Genomic DNA, 22,807 nt, shown 5'->3' on the forward strand with positions numbered 1-22,807 from the left:
TTAGGTGTCTTTGCTGGTGCAGAAAAGCCTGTGAATAATTGTGCCTCTCAGCAGACAACCTATGCGATTTCCTCCATTTTTATTGTGGCTTGAACATTTGTGATATTTTGTTGATTGCACAGGAGATACAATGCTGTCATGGCAGGATATTGTCTAGGTGACGTTTTTGTGTGTGTTAATAATAAAAACAAGTTTCCATTTCAATAAGTGGGCTCAAGGGCTAATAATCACCAAGGTTTCTTAAAATAGCCTCCCAAAAGTGGGTCATTTTTATAGTCTTCTTACTGCTTATTGAGACCCAGAGGGATGAGCTGGTAGCCCTGTGTTAACCCAACTGTGGCTGCCAAGGTACTGACTGCAGCACCAGATACAGACAATGGCTGAGATGCATGTTATTCAGATAAATGGAAACAGTACATGGTTTCACAGGTCAAAGGTAAGAAGTAAATGTGGTATCCGTCAGATGTTGCTGGGCTCTAACTCCCATTAGACGCCTCCAGCGTAGCCAGTGTTTTGATATTTTTGTTGTCTTGCTCAATTCAGCAAATGACAGTAATCATTTCATCAATACATCCAGTAATCAATACATCCAGAAACTTGCACTTTGCAACTCTTGTTTTCTAAAACAGCAACAGCAATGCATGCAGAAAGTATACCAGGGAAAGAAGCATGGAGAAAATGCATTCTGTTAGGGAAAGTGGCAAAACTATATATGAACATGCATATGTTAGTGAAAATGTGCAGACACGTGTATGACTTCCTCGTGTAGATTTATATATACATATACACAAAATTGCAAACTGATGAAGAAATGGTGAAAACTAAATTTAAGACCAGAAACAAATTGAGGAACTGGGGGAAACAAAACTAAAAGCTTCTTCTGTTTCAAGTAATAACAAAAGGCTTACTTCTGTTGCAAAAAGAAACAAACTTGTGATTAGTTGTGACCTCAAGATACCATGGTCACTCATGAATAAAATCTCATATGTCTCCACAAAATGAGCTGAGAGCACGTCCAGCCCAAGACATTTTGACACCTGAGCTGAACCACAAAATGGTGCCCTTCCTGCTAGGGGAAAAAGGGTGAGCGAAGATCTACATTAGGAATGGAGTAGCATGATATCACAGGGACGTAGGTGGCGCTGTGGGTTAAAGCCTCAGCACCTAGGACTTGCCGATCGAAAGGTCGGCAGTTCGAATCCCTGCGGCGGGGTGCGCTCCTGTTGTTCGGTCCCAGCGCCTGCCAACCTAGCAGTTCGAAAGCACCTTCGGGTGCAAGTAGGTAAATAGGGACCGCTTACTAGCGGGAAGGTAAACAGTGTTCCGTGTGCTGCCCTGGCTTGCCACGTGACCCGGAAGTGTCTGCGGACAGCACTGGCTCCCGGCCTATAGAGTGAGATGAGCGCACAACCCTAGAGTCTGGCAAGACTGGCCCGTACGGGCAGGGGTACCTTTACCTTTACCTTTAGCATGATATCACAAACCTGAAGTCCAGCAGCAGCCAGGACTGCTGCAGTCAGAGGCTACAGCTGGGGAGACAGATTAGATTCTTGATCCTGAATCTGATGCTGGTAATAAAGGGATCCCTGAACCTCAGCCTGGTAGGCAAGAATCCACTGAACCAGTTCCCAGAGTACCAGGGCCTATAGAACCAGACCCAGATCCATCACAGGGAAACCAAAGGCTTTCCACACTAGCTCACCAGCCCAATGGTGCAGGGAACACACCAGATAGGAGACGAGATGTATCTGTCTTCAGCCTTTAAGAGGCTAGTTCACCCAGGGGCCAGTTGGAGCCTCAGAGAGGCAGAGGCTGGAAAGCCATCATTGAATTCCTAGCTTGTTGGAGCAATGTACTTGTCCAGAGCTATCCTGCCACCCTAGTGTTGTGACAACTGTGCTACCCTACCCTGCCACCTTGTCTTGCAGGCTGTGAGATACACGATCACTATACATGATCATGTATAGATAAACAGTTAGAAATAAGCTCAGGCCTCCAAGGTGCCTTGTGGAAGACTGGGGTTAAAACTGGGTGTCTATATATTAGAAAGTCCTGCCACTCAACACCTGGCCCAGGGCGGGGCCTGTTGGGCTCTATAAAGGACTGCTGCTGCTGCTGCTGGGCAGAGAGGGCTTCATTTTGTTTTGTTTTTGTTTGTTTAAATTGCTGTTATTTTTTACCTATGTCATTTTAAACTGTGACATTAATGCTGTATTCTTAGTTTTAGGTTTTGATTTATGTGGAAATTGTTTCTCATTTGGTTGTGTATTTTTCTGACGTGGTTTATTTATTGTTTATGACTTTTGTAATTATGTAAATCATGTTAAGCTGTAAGCCGCCTTGAGCATTGTTTTTTAACTGTGGAAAGGCAGCATACAAATAAAAAATGATGATGATGATGATGAAGGAACATTTCCCCACTGGCTGTCTATCAACCCCAAACATACCTGACTAATTGCTATACAGTGGACGCTCGGGTTGCGAACGTGATCCGTGCAGGAGGCACATTCGCAACCTGCAGCGCCGCACCTGCGCACGTGTGGGTCGTGGCTCTGCGCTTCTGCGCATGCGCAAAGCACGATTTAATGCTTCTGCACATGTGTGAGCGCTGAAACCCGGAAGTAACCTGTTCTAGTACTTCTGGGTTTCAGTGCATCCATAACCCAAAAATGCGCAACTTGAAGTGTCTGTAACCCGAGGTAAGACTGTATAGCTAGGACGGGCAGCTTTCTGGAAAGCAGGGAAGACAAAATGTATAATTCCCTCTCACTGCCCTCCCTCCTGAAACCTTCCCATATAGTGCAGCGAGGCTAGGGATGGTTTTTATTTTGTTTTTGTTTTAAAGTCATGGTGTGCATCTCCCAGCCTTAACCCCCATTCCCTCAGGGATGCTGTGAATGATTGTGGACTCAAACTGCTAAATCTCCTGTCCCCATGTGATTTCCCATCCCTATCCATCCTCCACCTGCAATATTCCTCAGGACCTGGAAGCCAGTAGTCAAAGGTCCTTGTCCAGTATCAAAGGGAGTCTTGTCACAATCCTCCGGTGACCTTTTTGGAGAGGAAAACAACCCTGGTTAAAGGCTGCACCTCTAGAACATCTTGCCATTTGAAGAAGCAGGCAAGTAGAATGCTGAGTGTCCTCTGGGCAGTCCCCTTTTTGCACACACACAGCTGTATACGTCCCATTCACCAAGCAACCAACCCTAATTTAATACACTATAAAGACTGCGGTTTCTGTGTGACGTTTCTATTCCTCATCTGCCTTCTGCTTACCACTTTTCCGAGCTGTCGCCCTCCCCCTCGGTTTATGCTTCAAGGCCATAATTCTCTGAAATGGTGCAAGTTAAGTTTCTATTCTCTTCCTAGCTGCCCAGCCTAAATGTATTGTGCAGCAGGTACCTGACCCTGCTAGACCACATCCTTTGCTGATCGTGTTATCTCAAGTGGTCTCATCACACCAGAGCTGCTTGCTTCTCTCATTTTCCAGAGACCAGATCTTTCACTTACCACGTAGAAGAAAAAATGAGAGACACAATTTTGAAACATTCAATTAAGGAACCAGTTCAGTTGCTGGAGGTTTGAGACGGGTATGATTTCAGAATTGGTGCGGTATCTAATTGTACGACCCTCCAGGATGTTGATCAGTGTGGCATTCTTCTGGGCATTCTCAGGTGAGTAAAAGCAAAAGCAGATTGTGCTTTGGAAGTCGGTTCTTTGGGGACAACGCTGGGCAGAAGAGCCGGCAAGATGGGCGGTTATTGCTATAAGCGTTCTACAAATGGGATAGTGAGGCTGCTGGGGTGAGCTTCTGAAGGGCAGGAGAACCAAACGAATGGCAGTGAGTTTAGACACTTTGTTCTCCTTTAGAAAACCCAAAGCAGATCACCCCACACCCTGGGTGGAATTCAACATCGCGAATTATATCAAATCTTCCATCTGCACAAGCAATTCAGCTTGCCAAACAGAATGATCCCTTCCCCCCTGTGTGCTGTTCTGAGCAGGGGCGTCCCTAGGAGTTAGATAGGTTGGTGGCTGCCAAGGGCGCAGGCCCAGGAAGGGCGCAAAAATAGCCCTCAGTTTAGAAAGTCATTGGCGGAGCACGAAAGGCAACAAAAAGGAAACTCTTTGAGTTTCTGGTCCATGGTCTCTCTCAGCTTTGGAGGCACCTATATATCTCCATGCCAAATAAGCAAGGGGGCCCAGTTATGTCTCTGGTTCTGGGAGTTCTCTTGACCCATCCTAGGCCAAATTTGTGGGATGGACGAGGGGAGGAAGGGAGAAATCTCTCTTGCATGGGTTGAAGACCTTTCGCAGGGCTTCTGATGACAAGTTTCATTAGATGAATCCTCCCCGCGGAATCAACACATGGACCAAAATACACCTACTCTTGAAGTTTTATACTTTTCTGAATTTTGAGTTGGCGTGCCACATAAAAAGACTGCAAAATGCATATATTAGTGTGCAAAAATGTTTATAATGGGCAGCCATGCATAAAGACATGTATATAGGCTCTGACAGTGTGGTGTAGTGGTTAAGAGCGGTAGTCTCGTAATCTGGGGAACCGGGTTCGCGTCTCCGCTCCTCCACATGCAGCTGCTGGGTGACCTTGGGCCAGTCACACTTCTCTGAAGTCTCTCAGCCCCACTCACCTCACAGAGTGTTTGTTGTGGGGGAGGAAGGGAAAGGAGAATGTTAGCTGCTTTGAGACTCCTGAAGGGGATAGATAAAGTGGGATATCAAATCCAAACTATTCCTCCTCCTCCTCCTCCTCCTCCTCCTCCTCCTCCTCCTCCTCCTCCTCCTCCTCCTCTTCTTCTTCTTCTTCTTCTTCTTCTTCTTCTTCTTCTTCTTCTTCTTCTTCTTCTTCTTCACACCTGCTATTTTTTTAATGCCCCTCACATGGTGAGAAATGTCAGGGATGAACACTTTCCCTGTGGGTGGCTTTCTATGCGATTACATAGGGCCTTCTGGGTAGTGGCGCCCTCACTGTGGAGCACCTTCCCATCAAATGTCAAGGAAATAAACAACTATCTGACTTCTAGAAGACATCTGAAGGCAGCCCTGTTTAGGGACGTTTTTTAATGTTGGATGTTTCAGCGTGTTTTTAATACTCTGTTGGGAGCCGTCCAGAGTGGATGGGGAAACCCAGCCAGATGGGCAGGGTATAAATAAGACATTATTTAGCACTGATGTGGATGCTGTCTCAGTGGCACAGCCAGTGTCATAGGATTTTTTGCATACCCTCCCATACATCTTCCTCTCTTTCTCAGTCTCAGACTCTCTGCCTTTCTCCAAAATGCTGTTTCTTCACAAAAGCACTAGATTATCTTATCAGCTACTGGGCAGGGCCCCCTTCTCTGACAGGCTTTTTCTGTACAGATGTTCCAAGAAAAACATGATGATGGCCACCAACAGGGGTGACTTTTGAAAGGGATTAGATAAATACGTCGAGGATAAGGCTTTCAATGGGTATTAGCCACAAATACCATTTATGTATGGGACGCAGGTGGCGCTGTGGGTTAAACCACAGAGCCTAGGGGTTGCGGATCAGAAGGTCAGTGGTTCGAATCCCTGCGATGGGGTGAGCTCCCATTGCTCGGTCCCAGCTCCTGCCAACCTAGCAGTTCGAAAGCATTTCAAAGTGGAAGTAGATAAATAGGTACCACTCCGGCGGGAAGGTAAATGGCATTTCTGTGCGCTGCTCTGGTTCGACAGAAGTGGCTTAGTCATGCTGGCCACATGACCCAGAAGCTGTACGCTGGCTCCCTCAGCCAGTAAAGTGAGATGAGCACCGCAACCCCAGAGTCGGCCACAACTGGACCTAATGGTCAGGGGTCCCTTTACCTTTACCTTACCATTTATGTATAGCAGACAACACATGCATTTTCCTTCTCTGTTTCTTCCAGGCATGGCATCAGCAGTGCCCATCTCCTCAGCTCACAGTTGGGTCAACGCTACCATCAACCAGACTGTTCAGTTACCCTTCTCCCTTCAGCCCCCCAGTCCTTCCTGGGAATTCCTCCACATCACATGGACTTTTATTGCCGGCAACAGAAATGTCCTTATCCTTGCATACATTGTAGACAATTGCAGTGGAACAGCCCTCAAATGGTGGGGGAAAGAATGTAATACTAACAAACTGGTGGATGAGATGTATCAGCAGCGGGCAGACGTTCTCAAGAATGGCACGCTAGTGCTTCATCGCGTGGGGCTTCACGATGCGGGAATGTACCGCGCGACAATTAAATCCTTGGATTTAAGACTGCATGCGACAGTGAATCTCACCGTGACTGAAGGTAATGGACAGCAATGAGCATAAATAAATATTTAGGGTGCTTCATGCTTGGAATGATTGCCTGCTGTCCTGATGTGATCTCCAGGGCTTCAATCCTATGCATTTTTAACTCCACTAAATTCAGTGAGGCATAAGGTATGACTGAGAATGCCACTGTTTCAGTTCTATTCGCATAGAACTGAAACAAGTCTCCCTTCACAAAATCTATTTTGGTGGTTGTCCAACAATTATAACCTGAGGTCCAGCATCTGGTACAGCCAGTTCCTAGATGCTGAGACGCCCTGATCTAGGGGGTGGGGGAGCAATCTAGCAGCTTTATTCTTCTTCCTCTTCCTCTTCCTCTTCTTCTTCCTCTTCTTCCTCCTCCTCCTCCTCCTCCTCCTCCTCCTCCTCCTCCTCCTTTATTGAATTTATATACTGCCCTATACCCAGGGGGTCTAAGGGCCGTTCACAGAATAAAATCAGGATAGAAAACCACAAAATACCTAATAGAAATAAAAACAACAACCCAACAGCCCCCACTTATTGTTCTTATGTCATTCTCTTTGCAAGAAAGCTACAAACCCCACAACATCCTCGCCACACATTTTCTTTTCCTTTCTGCTTTTTATTTAGTTTTTCAGATTTTAAAAATTTACAAACAATTATCAAACAATCAGCACAGAAAGATAATTCCGAAGAATCTCCTGAACTTTCCTCCTCCCCTTTGTGGGTCCTTATATTAACTTTTTCCTCCTGCATCTTATGTATTAATCCAAATCTTTTAAATCTCCATTATACCCCAAATTCAACATTAAACTACAGTTGTTATTCCAATCCTACTAATAATTTTTATTGTTTACAATGGTTCTAAGGCAGATTATATATTTCCCCCATTCTTTGTTAAAAATTTCATCTTCCTGATTTCTTATTCTTCTGGTCACTTTTGCCAATTCGGCATGGTCCATCAACCTAACCTGCCATTCTTCTCTGGTAGGGACTCTGTCTTCTTTTCATCTCTGAGCCCCAGTTTGTTTGTACTGGTCACCATATCACTTTCTCCTTAAAAACAAAACGTAGGGCAGCTGGCTGCACTGTACAACACAGCTGGCAAGACCCCATTCAACCATCTTAATTTCCCAGAAGCTTATATTTATATGAAACTTAACATATAGGAAATGTTATTCATCAAGTTGTAGAAGTGTAGAGTTACAAGGGACCCCAAGGGGGATGTCATCACAGGCCATCAGGCAGGAGAGGAACCAACCCCCATGGCAGGTTGCCAGTAATGGATAAGATAAGATAAGGAAAAGTCCTAACCACCTGCTATTTATTCAATATTTACAGAGAGAGGGTTGGGAACACAGCCTCTTGGAATAATGGTGTTGCCCCCAAGTAAATCTCTCCTCCCCCTTTTCATTCGTCATCTCTTCTATGGGTAGTGCTGAGCACCCTTTGCTTCTGAGCCCTTTGCTCTCCCACTTTTAAGGCCCACTGGGTTCTGGGAGATGGTGGGTCTGGAATGCTTTCTAGTGATAACGTGTCAGCCAGTTGTTCCGGCTCTGCCTCTTCCTCCTCTCCCATTATTTCTCAGCTTTCCCCCTCATCTACCTCTGAGCTGTGACCTCCCTCAAACCCCTGTGTAATTCTGAACTGTCTTCTTCTTCTCTGGAAGGGTCAGGATGGGGAGGTGGTCTCCACCATTCCTCCTCTGCCCAGTCCCTGACATGGGCTTCTGCCATGAACCCTGTAAATATTTAGCAATACCTCTGGTCCGAAGCCAGAAAAATGGCAGATCATCCCAACTACAGATGAGTAAAACAAGTCAGCTTCACACACCATGTCTTGATGTTGGCTTGTTTTTAAGGAAGACGTGATATGTTTCTTGTTTTTCACCTTTTCTGATTCAATATCCCTTTTCTTTCACCTCCACATCTGCCGTAGGAGCAGAGTCATTAACCCAGGAAAAACTCTGATGCAAACGTAAAGGTATACTTGTGAACCCTCATTGATATCCTGACACTGTACAGCGGAACCTTAGTTCTCGATTGTCTCCATTGATGAACAATTTGGAACCTGAACGCCGAAAACCCCAAAGTAATTGCTTCCATTTTTTAACTCACCTCAGAAGTCAAATGGCTTCCAAGGCGTGTTTCTCCATTTTTTTCAATGGATTTTGCTGACCGCCCATTGATCCTCAGTCTCTGAACGTTTCGGAAATTGAATGGTCTTCCGGTACGGAATATGTTCGAAAACCGAGGTTCCACTGTATAATCCTTCTGACTCACCTATAATGATACGATAATCTTTATTGTCATTGGCCCATACAGAACAACGAAATTGAAAAAATCTACACCAGACATTCAAAAACCAACAAGCCTGCTACCCCAGCTACCCTGCCTGCTCTAACTTATGGATAAATCTCCTCTGTTGAATGGCACACTGCGAAGTTCCCTTGTGTAATCCTTTTTTTTTCTTTTTTCTGATGTTGTTGATTTCTTTTTGTTTGACCTTGTGGTGTTTAGTGTCACTGGCTTTTGCCGCAATAAAACTTGAACTTGAACTTGATATTTGTTTTAAACCAATCACATTAACAGTATTTTTCTTTCTTTTATTCTGCTTTATCTTCTTTATGTAATTAAATAAAAATTACTGGATGGCTTTCGGCTCAGTCTTACTCAGAACAGACCCCCCTGAAGAAGGCTTAACTGAATAACACCCATATTTTTTTTTTTAAAAAAACAAAAACTAGAGCTGGTTGGAGTCACATTCCAGCCAAGCTAAAGCACCCAAGGTATTTTAAGGAAGACGTGATATGTTTCTTGTTTTTCACCTTTTCTGATTCAATATCCCTTTCCCCCCCACCACATTTACTGCAGGAGCAAGATCATTAACCCAGGAAAAACTCAGCACTGAGAATATGGTTCGGATGATTTGGGGTGGCCTCCTCCTCTGCTTCCTTGGGCTCTTGGTGGTAGATGTAAGTGCTGCATTTCTTTTAAAAAAAAATTGCTTGGAAAAAGAGCAAAGGGAAATGTTAAGTGTCTTCCTCAGAATAGACCCCCTGAAGAAGGCTTAAATGAATAACACCCATTTATTAATTTTTTTAAAAAACCCAAATACAGAAGTTGGTTGGAGTCACATTCCAACCAAGCTAAAGCCCCCAAGGAGGGAACAGGGCAAGAGCCAGAGAGAGGCGTGGCCTGTGGAAGTTCTAGGAAAGGTCAAGGGACCCCTGACCATTAGGTCCAGTCGTGGCCGACTCTGGGGTTGCGGCGTCATCTCGCTTTATTGGCCGAGGGAGCCGGCGTACAGCTTCCGGGACATGTGTCCAGCATGACCAAGCTGCTTGTGGCGAACCAGAGCAGCGCACGGAAACGCCGTTTACCTTCCCGCTGGAGCGGTACCTATTTATCTACTTGCACTTTGACGTGCTTTCGAACTGCTAGGTTGGCAGGAGCAGGGACCGAGCAACGAGAACTCCACCCGTTACAGGGATTTGAACCGCCGACCTTCTGATCAGCAAGTCCTAGGCTCTATGGCTCAACCCACAGCACCACCCACATCCCTAGTGTAAGTTCTAGAGGTCAAGAAAGAGAATTCTGGACTGCCACGTTCTGCCCATATGTCAGAGGTTCCTCAAATGTTCCAAGCCAAGTGGCAAGGGGGAACCTGATTTCTATGTTGTCCTAGCAAACCGTTGCTGCAAAATAATCATTATGGGAACAGGGATCTTTACTGAAGCCTCCACAGCTTGAGGGCCAAACTCCACTCTTTTTCTCCTAGCATTTTTGCACAGTGGATGGAAGCATCACTCAGGGAAGGAAGACTGTGGGCCATCCTGGGAAATCCACTATTGACTGGAGCTGATATGTCATGAATGAGCCATCTGCTCATTTCATGAATCAAGGAGAGCAACAGGACACCTATCAAAAATTGGGAACTGTTGTCTACCCCATCTACCCCCATTGCAGGGCTGCAATTTTCAGCCACTCAAGTATCATGATCTGGAAGTAACCGAATATCTTGAATTGCAACAGGCATACAAATATGACTTCAACCAGCACCGTGAAGCCCTTAAGTTCAGGCAGCAGAAAGAGAACTAGTCTTCAGCTCTTAGACTCCAACTCCTAGCTGCCCCAGTCGGCTTGGCCAATGGTCAGGTATGAAGGGAGTTGTATTACAGCAAGATAGGCAATATTCATGTGTGCTCAAGTCACAACGAAGAAGTACAATTTCTAGGCACTCTAAAGGTCAGACTGTGCCCAAGAAGAATTGGCCATGGAACAGCCAGAGGGGTGGTAACCCTGGACTTAATCTTAAGTGGTACCCAAGGCCTGGTGCGAGATGTAAATGTTGTCAAACCAATAAGGACTAGTGGTCACAGGGCTTTCAAATTCAATATATATGTAAATAGACAGTTGCTGAGAAAACCCAACACAGCCACTTTAGACTTCAAAAGAGGTGTAATGTTATTCACTCACTAAGGAAGCCCTCTGACCTCTCCATAGGGGTTATTTTGGTTCAAAGTATGGTTAGGCGAGGAATTTTCAATGGCTTGTCAGTTCCCAGTTCCCATGTGACCCCACCTTTGCTTCTTGGTGAATCCAAAGTTCAACTCCTCAATTTTCTAGAACAAATAATGGGTGAGAGACTTTGTTGCCTTGCCTGCATGGAATTCTGAAGGAGAGAGCTTAATTCTTACCAGAGGCATAGTTCTCAAATCCTGCTTGCTCCAAGATCAGGTATACCCTTCCCTTCCTTTCTTTCTTTTCAGTATAAGGCTATGAGAAATTGCATTGCTTATTTTCTAGGCTTTTTGGTAGTCAGGGATTCTTTGTGTGTAAATGCTTAATGATTATTTGCTGCCTGCATATTTTTAACCTTGCTGTCTGAAGCAGCACCTATATGCTGTCTTTCTTCATGTATGTTCAATAAATCAATCTTTTTCTTCTACCTGGTGTGACAAGTTCTTCATTGGGTATACGGGCTAAAGGTATACACATGTTTTCAGCGGATGCACAGCCTGACTCCACATAAAAGTTTCCACCCTCCCAGAGCTGTGCATTGAGTTCATGCCTGTGGTGAACACATATGTGGAATCAGATGTACACTGCCTAACAGGTACGTAGTTAGGGTCAAATCTTTCCAAAATGTTTGGGAGCTGTATAAAAGCTCAGCTATAATGTATACTGCAGGGCCAGGAGTTAGCCTTATGTGGTTGATAAGCAAAGTGTGTGTGTGTGGAGTATTAGAGACACAAAGGCTTACTTTAGAAAATGAAAGCCTTGTCCAAATGAGGAGAACAAAAAGGAACACAAATTTTGCCTAAAAACATGCAAGAGGACAATAAGGGATGCAAAAAATAAAATAAAATTGTGGAGCACATTCCTAAAAACCTGAAGACTAACAACAATGAAAGAAATGAATGCAAGTTGCACAAACGGTGTTAAATAGTAGACAGTGAGATGAATATTGTAGCCAGTGTGGTGTAGTGGTTAAGGGCGGTAGTCTCGTAATCTGGTGAACCAGGTTCGCTTCCCCGCTCCTCCACATGCAGCTGCTGGGTGACCTTGGGCTAGTCACACTTCTCTGAAGTCTCTCAGCCTCACTCACCTCACAGAGTGTTTGTTGTGGGGGAGGAAGGGAAAGGAGAATGTTAGCTGCTTTGAGACTCCTTAGGGTAGTGATAAAGCGGGATATCAAATCCAAACTCTTCTTAAATACGTTAGTATCAGGTGACTGCCTAGTGAGATGGTTCTTTGAGAGCGTCAACAAGCATATAGACAGAGGTGGTTCAGTTGATATTGTGTGCTTGGACTTTTAAAAAGCTTTTGACAAAGTAACTCACCCAAGATTATTGAATAAGCTTAGCAGTCATGGAGTAAGAGGCAAGGTCCTCTTGTGGATCAGTAACAAGTTAAATAGCAGGAAACAGAGGGTAGGATTAAATGGACAGTTTTCTCATAGAATTGCAGAGTTGGAAGGGTCCCTGAGGGTCATCTAGGCCAATTCCCTGCAATGCGGGAATCTCAACTAAAGCATCCATGACAGATGGCCACCCAACCTCTGCTTAAAAACCTCCAAGGAAGGAGAGTCCATAACCTCCTAGGGCAGCCTTTCTCAACCTGTGGGTCCCCAGATGTTGTTGAACTACAACTCCCATCACCCCTAGCTAGCCAGAGCTCAGGGATGATGGGAGTTGTAGTCCAACAAGATATGGGGACCCACAGGTTGAGAACCGCTGTCCTAGGGAGACCAAGCATGCAGAAAGTGATCAGGGGGTAGCCAGCAGAGTGCTTGTGTGCTGTTTCTCCATCTGTTTCCAGGCCTCGCTATTGGCTGTCAAAAAATAGCAGGGGAAGAAAGAGAGAAAGAAAGCTAGAGAGAGGGCGAGAAGTAACTTGCCCTCCTCTGAAGTCTTGGAAGGAAACTGATGCAAGGGATTTGAATGCTCAGGCAGCTGGGCTGAAAGTCTGTGTACAGCCCAGTCCTACCCTCTCATCAGTTTAAAGTCAAGGGTCACCAACAAAGGGTCTAGAGAATCACACGTCGCCCTCCAAGTTCACTGTCCTCTCAGCTGCCCCATAGGAAAGCATGATGCAAACTTTTGCAAACATGTTTTCTCCTGCCGTACACCTGCGCAAGCAGCCGCAAAGAGAGCGTGAAACTTTGAGGAGGTGATTATATCTCCCCTGCAATTATCAAAAACATTGTGATTGATTTGTGTCCTCATAGGGTTTTCCAGAGGTCACTTTTGAGATCAGTAATAATAATAATCAGAATTCAGAATCATTGATCATTCTTTTTGCCAAATATGGAAAAAGAGCAACATAAATATATATACTGAGCTATTAAGAACGAGGGCTGGGAGTTAGACTATCAGAGGTGGTAGGCTAGTCTGAAATTTGTTTCTCTGGCACCAAAGCCAGCCTCTAGCTCCTCCTCTGAGAAGTCAGTTACAGGATGAAGATTTTGTGTATCCTTCCTAGCAAATGCTTCTGTCCTTGCTCTGAATATCATAAAATCAGTTGAAGGAAGTTCTCACTTGTTTGTGCCTAAAATGATCCTTCTGTTAGTCTTGCTTCATTTGCCAGTTGAGGTAGCAATGATGGAAGATCTAGATCTGTCAGACCTACGGACATCTTCAAATAATTATTACAGTCCAGGGGATTACATCATTGCTGGAGTTATACCTGTGAGGACCGCTCTGTATCCAAAACATGCTTTCAGGTCTGACCCTGTTGGTGACTTCCTCCCGTAAGTGCTATTTGCTCATAGCTTTTGATTTTTCTCAGCCAATTCTTATCTTTCCTGTATACAGAGTGAGCAGCAGATTCTTAAGCTCCATAGTTTAGCAGAATGGTTTGAAATGAGACTGGGAGAGTAGGAGGCTCACCTGCAGATATGAAGGAAATTTGCCCCAAAGTTGTAGGGTCTCTACCCTAGCACTGCTTTACTCCATCCGCCTGAGTGGTTTCTTGGCACATCTTCTGCATATATCCATTTTAATACACTGTTTAAACTGGTCAACGTTCCATTTGTTTTCAATCCAGAGTACTACAGATGAACTACCAGCATGTTTTGGCCATTTTGCTTGCTATTAATGAGATCAATGAAAATCCCAAGCTCTTACCTAATATCACCTTAGGCTACAATATCTTTGAGAACTGTTTCAGTGTCAGGATAACCTATGAAGCCACAATGGACCTCCTCTCACCTGGGCATTGGGTGGTCCCTAATTTCAGGTGTGGACAACATGGAAAGAACCTGGCTGTTATTCAAGGAGGGGACTTCGAAACTTTTTTTCAGATGTCAACCATGCTAGACCTCTTCAAGATGCCCCAGGTATGGAGAACGGGGTGGGGGTGGGGGGAGGGGTGGATGACAACGACAACCTGTCGGAGCAAATCTCAGATCCACCTTTTTAAACTTGAAAGCTTTCTCATAAAATGTCAGGGTGGTATAAAAGCAATATAATATTCAAAAGCAGAACGAAACAAGAATGAAAATCACTACTCAGTTTTAAAAAGTTGTGATAAGCACATGTACTCGCACACTTCACATTCTGTGTGATACAGAAAAATAATATAAATTGTTAAAAATAGAGTAAAAGTAGTTAAGTTTGAAAATGTTTATACACAGTGCAGCTGATACCAACTTGTTGCACCACACAGATGGAAGGTTTTTTTGCATGCACGCGCGTGAGCGCGCACACACACACACACACACAAAATTGCCAAGGGAGCCAAACGTACAGTGAATGAAAATAAATGCCAATGAGCCTAAACCCACTTACCTGGAAGTAAGTCCAAAAAAATTCAGTGGGACTTAGATCCGAGTTTGAGTGGAAGCTATTTTAGGATGGCAATCTTTCTTGTGGGATGGATTGAGTAGGTAGAGGAGGATATATTAATCACAAGTTATCTCTCCTGGCAGCAGTGGGGTTGAAGAGAGTTTTGAAATCCCATCCTTGGCAGCAAAATTAAAAGCATGAGAACTAGGCTATCCAACCTTGTTTTGAGCAAGTCCAGCTAACCAACTATGTATTGGTTTCCCCCTTCTCTCCCTGCTTAACCACAACACAGAACCACAACACAGACTGTAAAGTAAATGAAAGATAGTGTTTACTTACTTAATTTCTTGCGCTCATTTTCAGCAAACAGCAGGAGCAAAAATAACGCAGGTAAAAATACTTCCAGGCTACAAAATACAGTGGTACCTCGGGTTAAGAACTTAATTTGTTCTGGGGGTCCGTTCTTAACCTGAAACTGTACCTGAAACTTAACCTGAAACCCACTTTAGCTAATGGGGCCTCCCACTGCCGCCACGCAATTTCTGTTCTCATCCTGAAGCAAAGTTCTTAACCTGAGGTACTATTTCTGGGTTAGCGGAGTCTGTAACCTGAAGTAACCTGAGGTACCACTGTACATAAGGTAAAGGTACCCCTGCCCGTACGGGCCAGTCATGTCTGACTCTAGGGTTGTGCGCCCATCTCACTTAAGAGGCCGGGGGCCAGCGCTGTCCAGAGACACTTCCGGGTCACGTGGCCAGCGTGACAAAGCTGCATCTGGTGAGCCAGCGCAGCACACGGAACGCCGTTGACCTTCCCGCCAGTAAGCGGTCCCTATTTATCTACTTGCACCCGGGGGTGCTTTCGAACTGCTAGGTTGGCAGGCGCTGGGACCAAGCAACGGGAGCGCACCCCGCTGCGGGGATTCGAACCGCCGACCTTTCGATCGGCAAGTCCTAGGCACTGAGGCTTTTACCCACAGCGCCACCCGCGTCCCTTGTACCACTGTACATAGCTGAATTCTAAAGTGGAGTCTAAGCTGAGGAAGAGCGTAAACATCCATCCATCTCCATTGAAGACATGGTATAAAAGGAAAAAGAGCAAGTGAGCAACAGGAAGGAGAAGGGTTTCAATCTTTCTTTTCTTTCACCTTGAAACAACACAGAGCTCTCTCTCTACCAGTTGCATTCCTATGGTCGGAGTCTGCCTACCTAGAAATTTACAGCTCTGTGGTTGTTAGCCCCTAGGCTTACTAATTAACAAGAATATACATTCTTAGGGACGCGGGTGGTGCTGTGGGTTAAACCACGGAGCCTAGGGCTTGCTGATCAGAAGGTCGGTGGTTTGAAACCCTGCGACGGGGTGAGCTCCTGTTGCTCGGTCCCAGCTCCTGCCCACCTAGCAGTCCGAAAGCACGTCAAAGTGCAAGTAGATAAATAGGTACGATGCCTTATGAGGAACGGCTAAGGGAGCTGGGCATGTTTAGCCTGGAGAAGAGGAGGTTAAGGGGTGATATGATAGCCATGTTCAAATATATAAAAGGATGTCATATAGAGGAGGGAGAAAGGTTGTTTTCTGCTGCTCCAGAGAAGCGGACACGGAGCAATGGATCCAAACTACAAGAAAGAAGATTCCACCTAAACATTAGGAAGAACTTCCTGACGGTAAGAGCTGTTCGACAGTGGAATTTGCTGCCAAGGAGTGTGGTGGAGTCTCCTTCTTTGGAGGTCTTTAAGCAGAGGCTTGACAACCATATGTCAGGAGTGCTCTGATGGTGTTTCCTGCTTGGCAGGGGGTTGGACTCGATGGCCCTTGTGGTCTATTCCAACTCTATGATTCTATGATTCTAGGTACCACTCCGGTGGGAAGGTAAACAGCGTTTCCATGTGCTGCTCTGGTTCGCCAGAAGCAGCTTAGTCATGCTGGCCACATGACCCGGAAGCTTTACACTGGCTCCCTCGGCCAATAAAGCGAGATGAGCGCCGCAACCCTAGAGTCGTCCGCGACTGGACCTAATGGTCAGGGGTCCCTTTACCTTTATACATTCTTAGATTTTTGGCTGCAAATCTCCCACATTATTTCCAACGCTAAACATTGTTTCCTTTCCTTTCCAGCTCACTTACGGTTTTGTCAACCATATTCTGAGTGACAAAGCTCACTTCCCCTCTTCCTACTGGATGAGTCCAAAGGAAGCTCCGCAGTACAGGGGGATAGCTATGCTGCTGCTGCATTTTAGGTGGACCTGGGTTGGTCTGCTTGCTCCAGACAATGAAGGTGGAAATCTATTTGTGAGAACGATGAAGGCGATGCTCTTTAGGGATGGCATATGCGTAGCCTTCACCTTTGGGATCCCACAAATATTTTCTGACCTTCGTGTTTCAAAGAAGACACTTTTAAGAAGCCTAGCACTTCTTTCGCAGAGGAAGGCCAACGTGATTATTTATTATGGAGATTCTGACACAATGTTTCTGTTGCCACATGCGCTGTACAGAGTTGAACTAGAAATCAATGCCCCGGTAGGGAAAGTTTGGATCTCTACAGCTCTGTGGGGCTTCACCTTAAGCACATCTTTTGAGTACTGGGACGTCATATTCTTCCATGGTGCATTGTTCTTCAGCATCCAAATGAAGAAGGGTTCAAAATCCCAGGGCATTTTCCTGACTCAAGATGAAGATTCCTTCGATCAGATTTGGTCAGAAATATTTGATTGCTCTCATTCCAAACACAGATGGTTAAGAGAAACCTGGAAAAGGTGCATGGGGAAGGGGAAAATGGAAGCAGTTTGGCTTGGGAAAGGCATGTCTGCGGAGATCTATGTTGTTTATAGTGCTGTCTATGTCATGGCACATGCCTTCCATGCTCTGATGACATCTGCATCTAGCCGTGTGATGACTACAGAACAAGGCAGATTGGACCTTCTGAACATAGAGCCATGGCGGGTGAGAGAGGGAGGGAGACAAAGAAAACTAGCCACCTATAGAGGTGGTTCCTCACTGTGCTTGTGCTTATTATCTGTTGTATCCTTGCTTATTATTTCCAAATCAGTCACTGCTTGGTAGGGTGGGGAATGTCACTCTGCTACATCTTGTCATTGGACGTGATCCTTTGGTTCACTCCTGCTAGGCAGTTCGAATCCCTGCGACGGGGTGAGCTCCCATTGCTCAGTCCCTGCTCCTGCCAACCTAGCAGTTTGAAAGCATGTCAAAGTGCAAGTAGATAAATAGGTACTGCTCCGGCGGGAAGGTAAACGGCATTTCTGTGCGCTGCTCTGGTTCGCCAGAAGCGGCTTAGTCATGCTGGCCACATGACCTGGAAGCTGTACGCTGGCTCCCTCGGCCAATAAAGTGAGATGAGCGCCGCAGCCCCAGAGTCGACCACGACTGGACCTAATGGTCAGGGGTCTCTTTACCTTTACTATAGTCATTTCTCTTGAAGTAATATTAATTTAAAAACAACATGATGCATAATTGTTTATCCATCTTGCCAATATTATCTTTTTAGCTTCACCCCTTTGTGAGAAGCATCCGCTTCAACAGTACTGCCATGGGCGAGGTGTATTTTGATGGAGACAGGGAGCTAGCGGCTGACTATGATATTGTGAATTTTGTCACATTTCCTAACCAAACTGCCGCACGAGTGAAAGTTGGAAAGCTGCAGACTCAAACCTCCTTGGGTGTAGAACTGACTATTCATGAGAAGGACACTGTATGGCCCGTCTGGTTTAACCAGGTAGGGGGTGGATTCTTACCTTACAAGTTGGGGAAGTGTAGCTAGCAATGGGTGAACCTGTCAGTTTTGGTTCTCCAAATTATTTCAATCTTTAATTCAGTTCTCCAAATTCTGGCATATTTACAATATTAATATGAAAATCTATCAGCATTTTGGTACAAATTTATCCCAATATACACATGTCTTCATGCAATTTTGCCAGATGTTCACTTTGCAATTTCCCCCAAATACCATATTTATTCGAATGTAATACACCCCTTTTTTGGACAAATTACTTTGTGAAAATTGGGTTGCACATTAGATTTGATGGCGCATTTACATTCAACGGCAAATTAATTTTTTGGGGGTTTCAAGGTTTTGAAAATGGAGGTGTGCATTAGGTTTGATGGCACATTAGATTTGCGTAAATACGGTATATCTCACTAACATAGAATAAGAATAAAGATCTTATTATTATCCCCAGCCACTCTTGCTACTAACATATTCATTGTCATACATTCTTAATATTTTCATATATGTGTGTGTGTGTGTATGCATGTACGTACACCCACCAACCAACCCACCCACATTCCTTGGCTGGAGAACTGCATTGCCGATTTTGGAGAAGTGCAGATTTCAAAGGAGGACTGTATTTCTATTCTCATATTGTTTTAGAGAGTGTAGACTAGGTGGGCTTACTTTTTAATGCTGAATTCTCTCCACCATCCATAAATGTAGCAAGTGTAGTGTATAATAAAAATAAAAATAAAAATAAAAATTTATATCCTGCCCTCCCCAGCTGAAGCCGGGCTCAGAGTGGCTAACAACAATAAAAGTAACACAGCAATGCTAACTGTGAGCCTGAAGATCTATCAATGAACAAACTACAGAAGCTGGTCTCAGTCAAAAATAGCTACAAGGTCATTGTGATATAGATCAGTGATCAGGTATAACAGGCATGGCCAAACTTTGCCCTCCAGCTGTTTTGGGACTACAATTCCCATCATCCCTGACTACTGGTCCTGTTAGCTAGGGATGATGGGAGTTGTAGTCCCAAACTGCTGGAGGGCCAAGTTTGGCCATGCCTGATGTATAAGAAACTTTCTGTAGCATCTTTTTTTTCAATAAAACAAAAAAAGGAAAACAAAGCATTCTTATCCCATCCTATTTTATTTAGTCTTCCAAGGAGGGAGGGATGGGGAAGATGTGGCCTCCAGATGTGGCTGGAGTCCAACTCCCATAAACCCCTGTGAACATGGCCAAGAACTAAGTTTCCATGAATTTCTGGAGGGCCAGAGGTTTCTCACCCCCACTTTAAGGTGATAAAGGATTCCTTGTTTGAGTGTAATAGAAAAACACAGTTAATATTCTAGGAGAAGTGCTTTGAACATGAGACACGGAGAGCAGTGGCGTAGCGTGGGTTGTCAGCACCCAGGGCAAGGCAAGTAATTTGCGCCCCCTAACCTGTGGATTTGCGCCCCCTAACCTGTGGATTTGCCCTAACCCCAGATGTTGCGCCCGGTGCGGCCGGCCCCCCCTGCACCCCCCACGCTACACCACTGACGGAGAGATATCATTTCTTCTGCAAGGCATAGACCCAACAGAACAGAACGGTTTAGTAATTATTTTTTATTATTTTATTCTTTATTGAATTTATTTACCGCCCTATACCCGGAGGTCTCAGGGCGGTTCACATAAAAGGATCACAGTATATAAAATAAAAATAAAAGCAATAACCCAATAATACCCCCCTCACAAAGAGCCACATTTAAAAAGGGCATGTCAATCAAAGGCCTGGTTAAAAAGGAATGTTTTTGCCTGGGGCCTAAAGGTATATAATGAAGGCGCCAGGTGGACATCCCTGGGGAGAGCATTCCACAGATGGGGAGCCACTGCAGAGAAGGCCCTGTTCTTGTGTTGCCACCCTCTGGACCTCTCGAGGAGGAGGCGCACAAAGAAGGGCCTCAGAAGATGATCTCAGGATCCGGGCAGGTTCATATGGAAAGAGGTGGTCCTTGAGGTATTGCGGTCCTGAGCCATAACTTCAAACTCTGTTTCTATATACAAAGCAGTAATTAATCAAACACTCTTTCATTCCTTGATGTCCAGACAACGCCCCTATCTACCTGCACAGAAAGCTGCCAACCTGGAGCTCGCAAGGTGGTGCCAGAAGGAAAGAAGATATGCTGCTATTATTGTGCCCTGTGCCTCGAAGGGACCATTTCTGTTCAGACAGGTAAATGGTTTTGAAGGAACAGCAAGTCCCGGGAGACAGGGGTTCTGAGAAGCAGCTTCAGGATGAAAGCATCCATGTTCGGCCTGAAAAGACGTATTAGCAAAGGAATACAGTGATCTTTGCAAAATTGAAACGCAACATTTCAAGATGCTGATTTTGCATGGCTGCAGTCCTACAACACAACGGAATTCCAGAGATTCCGCCAAAATCTATACAATCCTGAAAACATGAGATTGATGTGTTTCAGGATTCTCCATTTATAAAAAGGAAAAACATTGAGATTCCATGTACTGAAATAAGTTTTTCTTTCTTTCAGACGCAGGTTATTGCCTTGAGTGTCCAGAAGATCAATACTCAAACAATGAGAGGGATCAATGTATCCCCAAGACTATAGTCTTCCTCTCCTATGAAGAACCCCTGGGGGTTACCTTGGTTTTCTTTGCCCTATTCTTGTGCCTAATCACAAGTACTATTTTGGGAATCTTCATTAAATACCAAGACACTCCACTTGTTAAAGCCAACAACCGAAACCTCACCTATACCCTCCTTGTTTCTCTCCTGCTTTCCTTTTTGTCCTCCTTTCTATTCATCGGCCAGCCTCAAAAGGTCACCTGCCTTCTCCGCCAAACCATCTTCAGCATCATCTTCTCAGTCGCCGTCTCTTCTGTGCTGGCAAAAACTATAACTGTGGTTTTGGCATTCATGGCCACAAAACCAGGGAACAGCATTAGCAAGTGGGTGGGAAAGAGTTTGGCAAATGGTATTGTCCTCTTTGGTTCTGTCTTTCAGTTTGGCATCTGTATTGCCTGGATCGGAATATCTCCCCCCTTCCCAGAACTGGACATGGATTCCCAAGTCACACAGACAATTCTGCAGTGCAATGAAGGGTCCACCACCATGTTTTACTCTGCCCTTGGCTACATGGGCCTTCTGGCTGCCATTTCTTTTACGGTTGCTTTTCTCGCCAGGAAGCTGCCTGGAGGTTTCAACGAAGCCAAGTTTATCACCTTCAGCATGCTGGTGTTTTGCAGTGTTTGGGTCTCCTTTGTGCCAACTTACTTGAGCACCAAGGGGAAATACATGGTGGCTGTGCAGATCTTCTCCATCTTGGCTTCCAGTGCGGGGTTACTGGGCTGCATCTTCCTTCCCAAATGCTACATTCTTGTACTGAGGCCTGATCTGAATACAAAAGAGCACCTAATGGTGAAAAGAAAATAAGAAGGTTGTGTCAAATGTATAGGTCAGCCACATTTCAGCAGTCAGTACAGTGGTACCTCGCAAGACGAATGCCTCGCAAGACAAAAAACTCGCTAGACGAAAGGGTTTTTTGTTTTTTGAGCTGCTTCGCAAGACGATTTTCCCTATGGGCTTGCTTCGCAAGACGGAAACGTATTGCAAGTTTGTTTCCTTTTTCTTAACACCGTTAATACAGTTGCGACTTGACTTCGAGGAGCAACTCATAGAACGTGGTGTGGTAGCCTTTATTGAGTTTTTTAAAGACTTTGGTGATTTTTGAAGCTTTTCCAAAACTTTCCTGACACCGTGCTTCGCAAGACGAAAAGAATCGCAAGACGACAAAACTCGCGGAACGAATTAATTTCGTCTTGTGAGGCACCACTGTATATATTTCACTTACTACATTATCATGGCTCAGTCATATATATATATATAACATACTCCTATTCTTAAAAGGTATGAGATCATTTTTTTGGTCTTAACTGCAAGGGGCTTAACTGATGCTAGTTTATTCCACAGTGTTTCAGTGTTCCACAGTGTTTTAGGCAAACTCAGTTTCATTGCTAGATGCACAAGACCAGACATTGCAGTTAGCTTGAATCTGTTAAGCAGACATGCTACCTGTTAAGCGTTAAAATGCATTGCTCTCTACCTGAAAGATACTATGCATAACTAATGCAATTTACTAATTAGTAGTCTGGAGATCTTGAAATATATGCTGATAATAACAATTTATAATAATAATAATTTATTATTTATACCCTGTCCAAGTTTTAGAAGTGACCCTACAGATGGTAAAAGCACTTCTAGTGTATGTTATCTGCATAACAACTGTTTGTTTGACTGGTCATGCAAGAGGCAAACTACTGTGAGCTTAAATGCCTGTGAAGCTGAACTTAATGCTCTGAAATATTCACTCAAGGATGTTGAATGGTTATTGCAATTGTGTAAGGACATGAGGGTGATTGTGTCGTGTCCTATACAGATCTATCAGGACAGCAAATCGTGCTTGGCTTTGCTTAATTCTGAAGGGTGCTAGCAAAGAACCAAATACTTG

The 22,807-nt window shown here is 44.7% G+C and overlaps 2 protein-coding genes across 2 annotated transcripts; both read left to right on the plus strand.

Annotated features, from left to right (window-relative positions):
* The first annotated feature begins 5,909 nt into the window (after positions 1 to 5,909).
* Positions 5,910 to 11,037, plus strand: LOC114590948 (uncharacterized). The gene is made up of 3 exons (XM_028717573.2): positions 5,910 to 6,299; positions 9,157 to 9,257; positions 10,064 to 11,037. Exons 1-3 carry the CDS (start codon positions 5,912 to 5,914, stop codon positions 10,145 to 10,147), a joined length of 573 nt encoding a protein of 190 aa, XP_028573406.2. The 5' UTR covers positions 5,910 to 5,911; the 3' UTR covers positions 10,148 to 11,037.
* A 2,348-nt stretch (positions 11,038 to 13,385) lies between these two features.
* On the plus strand, positions 13,386 to 21,732 carry LOC144326752 (vomeronasal type-2 receptor 26-like). The gene is made up of 6 exons (XM_077923534.1): positions 13,386 to 13,537; positions 13,834 to 14,125; positions 16,685 to 17,509; positions 18,072 to 18,299; positions 20,388 to 20,514; positions 20,831 to 21,732. The coding sequence occupies exons 1-6, from the start codon at positions 13,386 to 13,388 to the stop codon at positions 21,730 to 21,732; spliced, it is 2,526 nt and encodes an 841-aa protein (XP_077779660.1).
* Positions 21,733 to 22,807: the final 1,075 nt, after the last annotated feature.

Source organism: Podarcis muralis, chromosome 2 (assembly GCF_964188315.1).
Source record: "Podarcis muralis chromosome 2, rPodMur119.hap1.1, whole genome shotgun sequence".
In the NCBI taxonomy this organism is placed as follows: Eukaryota; Metazoa; Chordata; class Lepidosauria; order Squamata; family Lacertidae; genus Podarcis; species Podarcis muralis.

Coding starts and splice junctions, on each gene's coding strand:
- LOC114590948 (XM_028717573.2), top strand. CDS start 5,912: ATGGCATCAGCAGTGCCCATCTCCTCAGCTCACAGTTGGGTCAACGCT. Junction 6,300..9,156: donor GAATCTCACCGTGACTGAAG/GTAATGGACAGC, acceptor CATTTACTGCAG/GAGCAAGATCATTAACCCAG. Junction 9,258..10,063: donor TTGGGCTCTTGGTGGTAGAT/GTAAGTGCTGCA, acceptor TTTTTCTCCTAG/CATTTTTGCACAGTGGATGG.
- LOC144326752 (XM_077923534.1), top strand. CDS start 13,386: ATGATGGAAGATCTAGATCTGTCAGACCTACGGACATCTTCAAATAAT. Junction 13,538..13,833: donor CCTGTTGGTGACTTCCTCCC/GTAAGTGCTATT, acceptor TTTTCAATCCAG/AGTACTACAGATGAACTACC. Junction 20,515..20,830: donor GACCATTTCTGTTCAGACAG/GTAAATGGTTTT, acceptor TCTTTCTTTCAG/ACGCAGGTTATTGCCTTGAG.